At 49.6% G+C, this 12,987-nt stretch overlaps 1 protein-coding gene across 7 annotated transcripts in view; it reads right to left on the bottom strand.

Moving 5' to 3' along the window:
• Positions 1-12,568, bottom strand: part of CAMSAP1 (calmodulin regulated spectrin associated protein 1) — a 58,001-nt gene extending 45,433 nt beyond the window's left edge. For 4 of the 7 annotated variants that reach the window (XM_082611735.1, XM_082611738.1, XM_082611739.1 and 1 more), the window contains exons 1-2: positions 12,483-12,567; positions 11,363-11,522 (exon numbers count right to left, since the gene is read on the bottom strand). In XM_082611735.1, coding sequence (XP_082467861.1) covers positions 11,363-11,522; positions 12,483-12,518 — 196 coding nt within the window. In that variant the 5' untranslated portion in view covers positions 12,519-12,567. Of the gene's footprint in view, positions 1-11,362; positions 11,523-11,684; positions 11,836-12,482 lie in introns of those variants that run through there. The other 3 variants (XM_082611734.1, XM_082611740.1, XM_082611737.1) reach the window with 3 other exon arrangements.
• Between the last annotated feature and the right edge of the window lie 419 nt (positions 12,569-12,987).

The following is a 12,987-nucleotide window of genomic DNA, read 5'->3' as shown; positions in this document are numbered from 1 at the left end:
TCCACAAGGCACCCAACCTGGAAGCGCTCTCCTTCCCCATCAGGCCAGAGACACCCCCACTCATCACTGGGCACCAGGGGAGTCCAGCAGTGCGACCTCACCGTGACGAGCAGCCCAGGAAACACTCTGCATCCCCCAGAGGCAGGGGCGCCATAACAAGCATCCAGCCTGGTGCTCCTCGTCCCGAGGGTAGAGAGTCCCACCCCACCCAGAAGCACTCCTCCTGCCTCCTAAAGCAGTACCAGCAGGGACGGCGGGAACCCCAGAGGTACCAGGCATACCAAGCACAACAAAATGGCACCACAAGGCTCTGCACATTAGACTGCCGCTGGAACCACAGTCCACAGAGTGGGCCAGGACCTGCATGCTGAACCTAAGCAGGGAGACTGCTTACTATGATAAAAAAAACTTAAGTAGCACCCAGAGTCACCTAACATAACAGCCAAAATGACCAGGAAATAATCAAAGATCGCCTATCATAACCAGAACCAAGAAAATCATGACTTTAATGAGAAAAGAGAATCAACTGACACCAACACCAAGATGTTGGAGTTATCCGACAAAGGGCTTTAAAACAAGTATCAAAAACATGACTCCACAAGCAATCACAAAGTCTCCTGAAATAAATGAAAATTGGAAAAAAAATTCAGCAAAGGAGTTATAAAAGGAATCAAATATAGAACTGAAAAATAGAGTAACATATCTTAAAACTCACTAGTCTCAACAGTAAAGTAGAGATGACAGAGGACAGAATCAGTGAACTTGCAGACAGATGAACAGAATTTACCCAATCTAGACAACAGAGAAAATATACTGAAAAGATAAAATGAACAGAGCCTCAGGGACCTGTGGGAGAATAACAAAAGATCCAATATTTGTATCACTGGAGTCCCGGGAAAGAAAGTGAGTAGGGCTGAAACAATATTTAAGGAAATAATGGCTGAAAACTTCCCAAACATGGCAAATCATATAAACCCACCGATTTCAAGAAACTGAGTGAACCCCAAATAGGATAAACCCAAAAAATCCATGCCAAGACACAGCATAATTGAACTTATGAAAACTAAAGACAAAGAAAGTATTTTGGAGCAGCTGTAAAGAAAGAACACGTGAAGGAAAAGGGAACACCAACTCAACTGACAGTGGGTTTCTCCTCTGAGCCACAGAGGCCAGGGGGAAGTGGCACACATTACAAATGCTTGAGGAAAAGAACTGTCAACCAGATTCCATATCTGGCAAAACTATCCTCAAGGAATGAAGGAGAAATAAAGACATTCTCAGACAAAAGAAAACTTAGGAAAAAAAAAACTGTCTCTAGAAAACCTTAGAAGAGGCTAAAGGAAATTCTCCAAATAGAAAGAAAATGATTTTAAAAAAAAAACAAAGGTCTTCCCTGGTAGCACAGCGGTTAAGAATCCGCCTGTGGGGCTTCCCTGGTGGCGCAGTGGTTGAGAGTCCACCTGCCAATGCAGGGGACACAGGTTCCTGCCCCAGTCCGGGAAGATCCCACATGCCGCGGAGCGGCTGGGCCCATGAGCCATGGCCGCTGAGCCTGAGCGTCCGGAGCCTGTGCTCCACAGCGGGAGAGGCCACAGCAGTGAGAGGACAGAGTACCGCAAAAAAAAAAAAAAGAATCCGCCTGCCAATGCAGGAGACACGGGTTCAAGCCCTGGTCCAGGAAGATTCCACATGCCATGGAACAACTAAGCTCATACACCACAACTACTGAGTCTGTGCTCTAGAGCCTGTGAGCCACAACTACTGAGCCCGCATGCCACAACTACTAAATCCTGCGCGCCTAGAGCCCATGCCCCACAAGAGAAGCCACCGCAATGAGAAGCCTGTGCACCACGATGAAGAGTAGCCCCCGCTCGCTGCAACTAGAGAAAGCCCGCACACAGCAGCGAAAACCCAACACAGCAAAAAAAAATTTTAATAAATTTTTTTAAAAAGGGAACTGTGAAAATGATTTTTTTTAAAAAAGGAATCTTGGAGAAGCAGGAAGAAAAAATAATGTAAAGAAATGGGTAATAAGTGTAAATACAATAGACTATCCTTCTCCTGAGTTTTCTAAATTATATCTGATGACAAACAAATCTACAACACCTTCAGGTACTCAAGACAATGGTAGTATTTAAAAGTGGGGAGAGGGCTTCCCTAGTGGCGCAGTGGTTGAGAGTCCGCCTGCCGATGCAGGGGAAATGGGTTCGTGCCCCGGTCTGGGAGGATCCCACATGCCGCGGAGCAGCTGGGCCTGTGCGTCCGGAGCCTGTGCTCCGCAACGGGAGAGGCCACAACAGTGAGAGGCCCATATACCGCAAAAAAAAAATAAAGAAAGAAATAAAGAAATAAATAAAAGTGGGGAGAGCAAAGGAACCTAAATGGAAAAAAGGTTTCCACACCTCACTCAAAATGATAAAACAATACCAACAATACCTGTCAACTGTTGGAAGTCACATATGTATACTGTAATACCCAGAACAATCACTAAGACAGCTATACAGATATACCCCAAAATGAGATAAATAAATCAAGATGGAATCCTAAAAAACAGTCAAGTAATCCACAAGAAGGCCCCAAAAAACAAAACAAAACCAGGAACAACAGAAAACAAACAGAATAAATAAGTAATGTCAGACCTAAGCAGTAACAATTACATGAAATGTAAATACTCTAAATACACCAAGTAAAAGACAGAGATTGGCAGAGCAGATTAAAAAACACAACACAACTATATGTGGTTTATAAGCAGCTTACTTCATATTCAACAATGTAGGTAGACTGAAAGTAAAGGGATAGAGAAGGCTATACCAGGCAAATATTGTTTAAAAAAAAACAGGAATAGCTATATTAATATCTGATAAAGTAGAAAGAAAATTACTAGAGACAAAGTGAGACATTACGTAACAGTAAAGGGGTCAATCCACCAAGAAGACTTTACAACCCTAGATGTGTATGCACCAAAGTACAGAGCCTCAGAACTCATTAAAAAAAAAAAAAAAAAGGACAGAGCTGTAAAGAGAAACAGACACTACAAGCATAGTGAGGGACTTAAACATCACCTATCAGAACTGACAGGATTGCCAGACATAAAATCAACAAGGAGAAAGATCTGAACGACACAACCACTAAACAGAATCTAACTGACCTGTGTAGAACAGTCCACCCGGCAACAGAAAACACCTTCCTTCAAGTGCCCACAGAACATTCACCAAAACAGACCTTATCCTGGGCCATAAAACAAACCTCAACAGGTTTAAAAGAACAGAAATCACACAGAGTATGCTATCCTACCATAATGGAACCAGACTAGAAATAATACCTAAAACACAAACGGGAAAATCTCAACAACTGGAAATCACACTTTTAAATAATTCATGAATCAAATAGGAAGTATCAAAGGAAATAAAGAGAAATACACAGAACTGAACGAAAATACAACATATCAACATATGTGGGATGCGGCTAAGGCAGTACCGCGTGGAAAATTTATAGCACTAAATGCTTACACTAGAAAAGAGGATAGATCTCAAATCAATAATCCAAGCCCCGGGACTTCCCTGGTGGCGCAGTGGTTAAGAATCCGCCTGCCAATACAGGGGACACGAGTTCGATCCCTGGTCCGGGAAGATCCCACGTGCCAGGGAGCAACTAAGCCCGTGCGCCACAACTACTGAGCCTGAGCTCTAGAGCCCACTAGCCACAACTACTGAAGCCCACGCGCGTAGAGCCCGTGCTCTGAAACAAGAGAAGCCACCACAAGGAGAAGCCCATGCACTGCAACGAAGAGTAGCCCCCGCTCGCCACAACTAGAGAAAGCCCATGTGCAGCAACGAAGACCAAATGCAGCCAAAACACAAATAAATAAATTTATTAAAATAAAAAAAAAGCTCATCATCATTAGTCAGCAGGGAAATGCATACCCAAACCACAATGAGTTATCACAGCCCACCCACTTGAATGGCTACTATTTAAAAGACTGACAATGCCATGTGTTGGCAAGGATACAGAGCAACTGCAACTCTCATGCCACACTTTGCTGGTGGAAATAAAAAATGACACAGCTACTTTGGAAAACAACCGAGCGGTTAAACACACTTATATGACCCAGTAACTCCATGGCCAGGTATTTACCCAAGACAAATGAAAACACATGCCCACACAGACCTGAATATTCATGAATGTTCACAGCAGCTTTATGCATAGTAGACAAAACTGGAAGCAATCCGAGTATCCATCAACAACTGAATAAGTATTAAATAAATAAATAAATATTTTTAAAAGCGCAACTAAGAAGTCTGCATGCCGCAACTAAAAAAGATCCCGCATGCCATAACGAAGGTCCCGCGTGCCACAACTAAGACCCAACGCAGCCAAAATAAATGAATGAATAAATAAATTTAAAAAAAAAAAGTAAGTAAAATGTGGGTAGCCAAACAATGAAGACTATTACCAGGCCTAAGCAAAAAGGTCTATACACATGGATGGGTCTCTAAAATACTAATAAGTAAAGGAAGCCAGACAAAGAATACCTGATGCATGACTAGAGGCATATGATACTCTAGAAGGACCAACCTAATCTACAGTGACCGGAGCAGATCAGTGAGGCTACGGGCGGGGACTGACTGCAGGGGCTCAAGGAAACCCTTGGAGGTGATGAAAAGGTCTTACCTTGATTGTGGCCCTGTGCACAGGGGTGTATACATTTGTTTAAACTCATCAAACGATACTCTTAAAAACGTGTGCATTTTATTGTATGTAAAGTTCATCTCAATGAAGTTCGTTTTCTCAAAGGTGCAAAATAAAATTCTTCACTGTATACCCAACAATGGGCTTTAACCCATCCTACAGAGACTTCTCTAAAAAGCCAAGGTTTAATACATCTCTTCCCCCCTGAGAAATCTTCAATGGCTCCCCAATTCACATACAACAAAAACCCCCAAATTATCAGGCATTCCAAGACCTGGCCCTAGGCATTCTGTCCAATCTACATTCATCTTACATTCATCTCAACTCTGCAGCAGCTAAATTCACATTCCATCCCAACTAGAGCGCTAAGCTTTCCCTTAGCCTGGAGGATGCAGCACTCTCCCTGCCTTCCTTGTCCTGGTTCTCTGTTCCCTTACCTTCACTTGGTGCTTACCCACCTGAGCCGCACACTCAGCTTTACTTTCTTGAATGGAACATTCCAGATTCCCTCAGGGGAGTTTCTCACCCTCCCTTACCCGTTCTGCCAGAGCACTTGCTCGTCTCTCAGGCAGTAGTCTCCTTGGCCTTGCATCACAGGTCTATGTTTGCAAGGCCACGGCCGGCACTCCGTGAGCCCTGAGAAGCACGCTGAGGACCCCACAGGTCACAACATAATGTTCAGCTGAACTGATTCAAGTTTACTTTTGCCTGAGTTTGAAATAACTGGAGGACAGTGACTGAGGGATATTTAAGCGAACTAGTCAGCATGAACGATAAGAGAGGGCTAGGCGAGGGAACACGAAAGAAATCAGAGACAGAAATAAAACTCAAAGATCACCTCTCTCTATGTGGCAACAAAACCAGGAAAGTAGGGGAGCTCCAGGGAATAAAGACTATAAATATTCCCATCAAGGGCACCACAGGCTCCAGGCAGCCCCCCAGCTGACCCTTCCCCGTGCTCGCCCACCTGCCATCCCACCTCATCACCAGCCCAGGCTCGACGACTCTGCTTTCCACTAGTATCTGCTGGCTCAACCTACCTTTCTAATTCCCACGGCCGACAAACTGGCCAAGACCTTGGTTCTTCAAGCCAAAGCGACATCGGCTCTGCAATGGCCTTAATGTGTGTGTCCCCCAAAATTCACGTAATGAAACCTAACCCCCAAGGTGAAGAAGGTATGAGGAGATGGGGCTTTGGGAAGGCAATTAGGTCATGAGGGTGGAGCCCTCACGAATGGGATCTGAGCGCATATAATGAAGCTCCCTCGCCCTTTCTGCCACGAGGGCACAGCGAGAAGACGGCCGTCTACAAATCAGGAAGCAGGCTCTCACCAGACACCGAATCTACCGGCACACCTTGATCTTGAACTTCCACCCTCCAAAATCATGAGACATGAATGTCTGTTGTTCTTAAGCCACCCAGTCCATGATACCTTGTTACAGCGGCCTGAACGAGTCGAGCTCCTGGCTACTCCACTGACTACAGCCTCCTCCCACTCTAAGCTGCTAGAAGAATCTTGCCAGGCTGCCTCTCATCCCATCGCCACCCTACGCAAAAACCTTCCGAGGCATACATCGTGAAAGAGATCGCTAGCCAGCCTGCAACACCGTGAACAGTCTGGCCCTCACTATTTTCCAAACTAATCACCTACTATTTCGGTCCACAAATCCTCTGTCACAACAAGCTTAATCGACTCAGGGCCCAAGAACTCTTCTTCCTCTGCACGGAACCTGCCAGGTACGCTCCGCTCTACTCTTGGGGGTGGGGTTCTAAATATCAGCCACCCTTCAAAGCCTGTCTCCCCACGGAGCCTCCCCAGGCAGCCCTCCCACAGCGACCACTGCCCCCTGAAGCCCTGGTCCCTGTGTGCCCACCTGACAGTTCCATATTCTACCTCAAGACAGCTCGTGGACTAATGCCATGCTGCCATTTTTCAGTCCTTGCATTATTTCATTTTCCTTTGTATATGTCAATAATTCATGTGACTTTTAAGCAACTAAAGAGATAACATCATACAACTTCCCCCCTTGCACTTCCTGTAAGTGCAAAACACAACTATGCACACGACAGCTGTTACTGGCGGAATGAATGTAATATTGGCTCCATCCTGGTCACCTTGCGATTAGATGAAAAATGATAGCAATCTGAGTTTTTCAACAGTTGAAGTAGGAAGTAAAAAAGGAGACTGGTACATGTAATGGTGATACAGCCACCAAAAAATCAATAGCAGGAGAAGCCTATAAGCTATTAGGAGGATAAATGTAATATAAAGAAAACAGTAAGGGCTTTTTGTAAGAATACTTACACAAATTTAACATCCTAAAGCACAACCGTGGCCGACCCTTTTGAGGGTCGCTCAGATTCAAAGGATTGGGACAGTCTGAACTTAAAGACAGATTGACATTCCTTGGCTAATATTTAATTTGTGGCATCAGGACAGGAAAGGGAACTTGTACAAACTGTTATAGCTTTAGAAATGAAAATTCATCCACGTACAGCCACCAGGACAGAAATCTTTCTATTCCACCTGTTTCAAAGGCGTTTCCAACTCTATCACCAACCTGACAAGTATGTGAGCACTGACTGTCCTGCAGACATGGCATTAAATGGGACAACCATAACCCCTGACCTCACAGACACCAGGAGGTTCTCGGCATACCCAAGCCGAGGGGAAGGTCAGGCCACAATGTCAGCCAGCGACCTGACTGCCACAGTACCTGGGACCACTGAGCAGGTGCACCCAGGCTGCTCTGTAAGCTCCTAACTAAGCAGCACTCAAATCCCGTGCTATAAACAAAAGACTATTAAAATATAAAATCTAACTCAATAACCAATAATCTGAGCAAATCATCACATCCAAAAAACTTGCCCGGGGGCTTCCCTGGTGGCGCAGTGGTTGAGAGTCCGTCTGCCGATGCAGGGGACGTGGGATCGTGCCCCGGTCCGGGAAGATCCCACATGCCGCAGAGCGGCTGGGCCCGCGAGCCATGGCCGCTGAGCCTGTGCGTCCGGAGCCTGTGCTCCGCAACGGGAGAGGCCACAACAGTGAGAGGCCCGCGTACTGCAAAAAAAAAAAAACTTGCCCACATGCTTACGTATGAGGGCCTCAAGCAGCCACTGTGCCCCCGCTGGTCCAGGGGCGAGAGCAGCGGCGGATTTCACTTCCAGTTCTGGGCCAGGAGAGGAGTGCTGAGCACGTGCTCCCTTTTAGCCAAACATCAGACAACAAAGGAAGGTGGTGACCCCCTGAAGTTGACAACGAAGGCATTTTGCTCCTAATATCAATTAAGCAAACAGAGAGCTCGAGCTGTCCTTGTGGTCTAAGTAATGAGACAGCCGGCAGCGGCTTGGTTACAAATACCCTGCCAATGGCTGCACAGATTTCCCTTCCCACAACGTGGTTTCCAAATCAGCGGTTTAATTAACAAGATTGTGGAAGGACAAGAGTGTCAACCCCTCACTAGCAGTGGGCTCTGGACAGCCCTGTGGCCCCTCTCAATCCCAGCTGACTGTTGATAAAAAGGGAAGGGTGACCCTGGTGGCCCCTACGGGCCAGTCTGGCGTGGTTCAGGGCAGCTCGGCTTGTGGTGAGTTGCAACTTGGTTTCCAGGGCTCCTCAGAGGACGAAATGACCACCACTGAGCTACACAGCAACACACTTGCAAGTAGCCGAGTGCCTTCTAGTACTTTCCCTGGGTCACTTTTTCAACATTGTCTTTGGGAGATAACAAAAGCTATTACTCCCCCACTGTCCCTGAAACCAAGGCCCAAATACCTTTAGGTTTCCTAAGGTCATGGACTAAAATCAAAAGCCAGGAATGCAGTAGCTCCAGTCCAGCACTCTATTCTGTAAAATAAACGTCCAAGTCACACCTTTAAACTTTACCAATTAACTACAACTTTCACCCAAAAGGACGTCACAAAAATATTCCAGCTGAGCAGGTCCTACTACTTCTTACTGACACTTTTAAGTGAACAACTTTCCATATATCCAATATATTATTTCTTTAGAAATAATTAAAACACTGTCCATGAAACAAGAGTTAACCCAAAAAAGAGGAGAAGAATCTAAAAATAAAAGCACAAGCTGGCCCACAGTTCTTGGCTGTGGCACCAGATGCAGAAAACTGGAGGAAACGTTTCTGCATAACCATATGCCACCTCCAGGCCTGGCCAAGGGTGAGCTCTCCTGAGCCTCCCCACTTACTCCAAATGGCAGACGGTGGCCTTGGGGACACAGAGAGAGTCCCAAAAGGCAAACGCAAAACAAGGCAGCCTCAGAGCACCTAGCCCTGGAGTGTCCGCATGCTTTCAGTTCCTATACAAACAGTGTTGGGTTTCATTTAGCTACTTAATGAACAATTGTGTAACAAGTAAAGATTTAAGCCACTTCCACCATCATCCCCACCAAAAGCTGATTTACAACTAAAGCACGCAGACTGAAACTGCCATGTCTAATTAACTGAAAGCTAAGCTGGAGACGCACATGGAGACGTCCAGAAGACGGAACAAAGAATAGGCCCCTGGATTAGGAAGAGTTCTGGAGGGGAAAGATCCACACTATCCGAACAAAACCCCCTCCCCACCCTGTCTCCTGAAAGACAGCACCCCATGCTGGGTAGCAGGGAAGCTCCCACCCAGGCTGTGACCCCCACGCCAACTAAATAGAAGAAATCACTTCAGCTGAGCCCAGGCGAGTGTTCTCAGTCATGTGAACTGGGATCATCCAAATTTGTAAAATTTAAAGAGCAGTTCTCAGTTAGAAAAAAAAAAATACACCAGCTTCCCTTCCTGAAGCAAGGTACAGAATGGAAAAGCATTCTCATTTTGCAAACATAACTGGAAAGCAGACCTCCTGAGATCAGTTTGATGAGCACAGCCCAGCCAAGGGATGGGCAACGTGCAGCCCAGTCTGAGAGCCTCAGACAGCCTCTAGTCTCCTGCAGCTCCTGCCCACGTTCTGTTCTATAAATACACACCTTCAGTCATTTCAAAACTTTAAAGCCAATTTTAATATCAGCTTTTGAATTAGTTATCTGAAGAGTCAACAAGTATTAAAGAGTGACTTGGTACTGGAAATAAAACCCGACTAATCCAACAGTGACACTGAAAGAGATGCATATTTATTGCCAGAGAGCTGACAAATCCCATGCTGAATGCCAAAGCTAAATGCAACAAGATAAAAATGCATTCACTAAGCTTAAGAAATTGGAAAGCAAACAACGAGAGGGCTTTTTAAAAGCATCTGTGTCTGTATAGCATTCAGTACCAGAACCTTAGCCACCTCCATATGCAAAAATCTTAAAAATACACACAGGAGTGAAACTTTGCACATGTGCCCGAAGAGCCATGCCCAAGAACGCACTGTGCTCAAGCGCAGAGAACTGGGACCCAGCCAGAGCCCAGGAGCGGTGAACGGGCTTCCTGTGAAATACTACACAGCAATGGAAAAGCAAGGCGGGGAAGATGGGAGGAAGCGAGGAAGAATCCAAGAACCTGATAAGAAAAAAGCGGTCGCTATGACAGGTGCAGAAACCCGTAAAACTAAACCGCAAGAGTTTAGCGATGTAAACAAATGTGCTGAAATATAAAGGAAAGCAAACCCACGGCCAACACGAGACCTGAGGTGGGTGTAAGGGGAGGCCACGGAGCTGGGACAGCCACACACTGCCCTGCGAAGCTCAACCGTCATACCTGAGTGGCCGCTCTGGGATGACTCGTTCACTGTCCCTAACTCTAAAACTTCATACGTGCTTCTCATCAATTCTGTATTTTCCCAAAATCACTGTTTCCCCACCACACTACGCGGAACTGGATAAAGCTTGGTGGAAGTATAAAAAAGAGCTGTAACACAGAAAACTACAAAGTAAAGGGGGAAACGCTCCTTGCACGCTATAAAACCAACTTAAAATGAGGCGCTGCATTTAATCCCTAGGACTTGCAGGGCGTGTTTATCCTCATGACGAGTCCATCCATAGCACAGGCCACTCCAACCGGTGAGATCCTGTCACCGGGAAACGCCCGCTCAGCAAGTTTTCACAACCAGTCAACCAGACTCTCTTCCGAAACGATTCTCTCTCCAGTTCCGTCTCACTCTACAAACAGGAACGTTTTCACCAGAATAGAGGCAATTTTTAAACAAATGCTTCAAATTTAAAGATTACACGGCACTCAATTTTGTACCTGAAACGAAGCACCTGAAATTAATCAAAGACAGCTTTCGGAGCCAAGCAATCAGGAGAATCACTTGGTCTGTAAGATTCCAAGAGCTGGAAATCGGAGCGTCTTAATCCACTAAACATATTAGGGCCTGACCAATAACAAGGTTATCTAGTTCTTCGAAACAGGAATTAACCGAAGGTAATGATTCGAATGAAACCCTACCCATTTAAAAGGAATGCTCGTTAGGGAATTCCAAACCTGACATCTGGTAAGAATCGAGAAAGGCCGGCCGGGGTCCAGGGTTTCTGCCCTGGACTCCCGCCCGACCCGCCCGAACAGGAGAGGTTCCGCCCGCGAGCGCAGGGGAGCGCTGATCCCTGGCCGCACCTGCAGGACCCGCGCGCCCCCCGACGCGAGCGCAGAGCACACCGGGCCAGCCCGCGCCTCCGCGCCCCGCACGCGGGGGACACTGCACAAAGGCACGGCCCCTCCCCCGCGCCCCCGGCCCACCTCGACCATAGGCCTTGGCGCAGATCCACTGCAGGTTGGCGGCGATCTTGGCCCGCGCCGGGTCGTAGCGGTCCAGCGGCACGATGTCCACGGCGCCGTCGGGCGCGGCCTCCATCCTCCTCCAGCCCTCCCCGGTCGGGCAGCCGCCCGCGTCCACCATCTGCACACAAAAGGGCCGCTGCAGCGCCAGCCGCGCCGGACCCGGCGGGACAAAGGCGCCGCGCCCCTCGCCGCGCCCGGGACCCGCGTGGGGCCGCGGGGCACCGACCGCCCGCGCCCCCCGCCCCGCGCCGCCGCCCGGCCCGCGCCCCCACCGCCTCACCTCAGAGCCGCCGCCGTCGCCGCCGCCGCGGGTGTTGCTGCTGCATGCTGCGCGGCCGAGCCGGGGCCCGCGGGGCCGGGGGGCGGCGAGCCAGGGGGCGCGGGCCGAGGCCTCGGGCCGGGGCTGGGGGCGCGTGCGCGGAGCCGGAGGCGGCGGTGGCGGTGGCTAAGGAGGCGGCCAAGCGGCGGGAGCGCGCGCGCCGCCGAGGCCGGCGCAGGCGCAGTGGGCGAGGCTCCAGCCCGCGCCCGCCCCGCCCCCTTCCGCAGGCGCAGTGGGCGCCGGCCCGCCCTCGCCCCGCCCCCTTCCGCAGGCGCAGTGGGTGCCGCCCGAGGCCCGTTCCCTTTCCGCGGGCGCGGGCGCGGGGCCGCGCGCGGCGCGGGCGGCGCGGGCGGCGCGGGCGGACAGGCCCCGGCGGCTCCCGCAGCATCTCTTTGTCTGGGTCGGGCCACCGCCTCCCCGGCATTGGGTTGTCCGGACCACTGGCCCCCAGCCGCCGCCCGACGGGCCGAGCGCCTGTGCAGGCCGACCGCGACCCTGCACCCCACAACAGCCCCGGGGGTTCCCCCTCCCGGAGCGCAGCGCGGGGAGGCCGGGGGCGCCTCCCCCCATAGCGGCCCTCGGTGCCTAGAGACCCCCCCCCACAAGTAACCCAAAGAGCCTGGGTCGCCTCCTACCATAGGGGGCTGGGAGCCCGGGGACCCCACCCGGAGAGCCGCCTCCGGAATACCCCTCCCCCCGCAGCACTGGAGGCCAAGGAAACCCCCTCCTCCTGCAGCGCGTGGAGTCTGCCAGGATCACCTGTTCCCGGGCGCGCCCCGAGTGGGCTCTAGCCATGGTCTCCAGGGCCTGGTCCAGGGAAGGTGGGCGTCTGGACACCCGAGACAAACTGCAGCGTCCTCACCGCTGAGAGTAGCCATGGGGACGGGCCTCAGGCACATCCTCCAAAAGGGGCTGGCTTAGTCCTGACAAAGTCACCACCACAGGGCCTGTATCGGGCTAATAATTATAATAACACCGTGAAACCTCCTGTGTAAGTGATGCTTCTGAAGACCTCACAGCCAAACTAAGACAGGGCGACTCACTCCTGTGCCAAACGCCAGGGTCCAGGGACCCAAGGCCTGGAGGACAGCAGGAAGAAATGGTTTCCCATGAGTAAGGGGCCCTGGGAGTGAAGGTCACAACTGCTCCCAGCCTCCAGCGGTTTTTAAGGTGCTACCAACCTCCACTTCACCCAGCATCCTAAGCCAGGTTATCAAGCGACGAAAGCTCAGAGGACTCAGCTTGTCATTCACAAACACTTATT

This window comes from Mesoplodon mirus, assembly GCF_964341445.2.
Source record: "Mesoplodon mirus genome assembly, chromosome: 1".
NCBI classification, from domain to species: domain Eukaryota; kingdom Metazoa; phylum Chordata; class Mammalia; order Artiodactyla; family Ziphiidae; genus Mesoplodon; species Mesoplodon mirus.
Note: the sequence above shows the minus strand (reverse complement) of the source record. Positions and strands in the feature narration are given on the sequence as shown.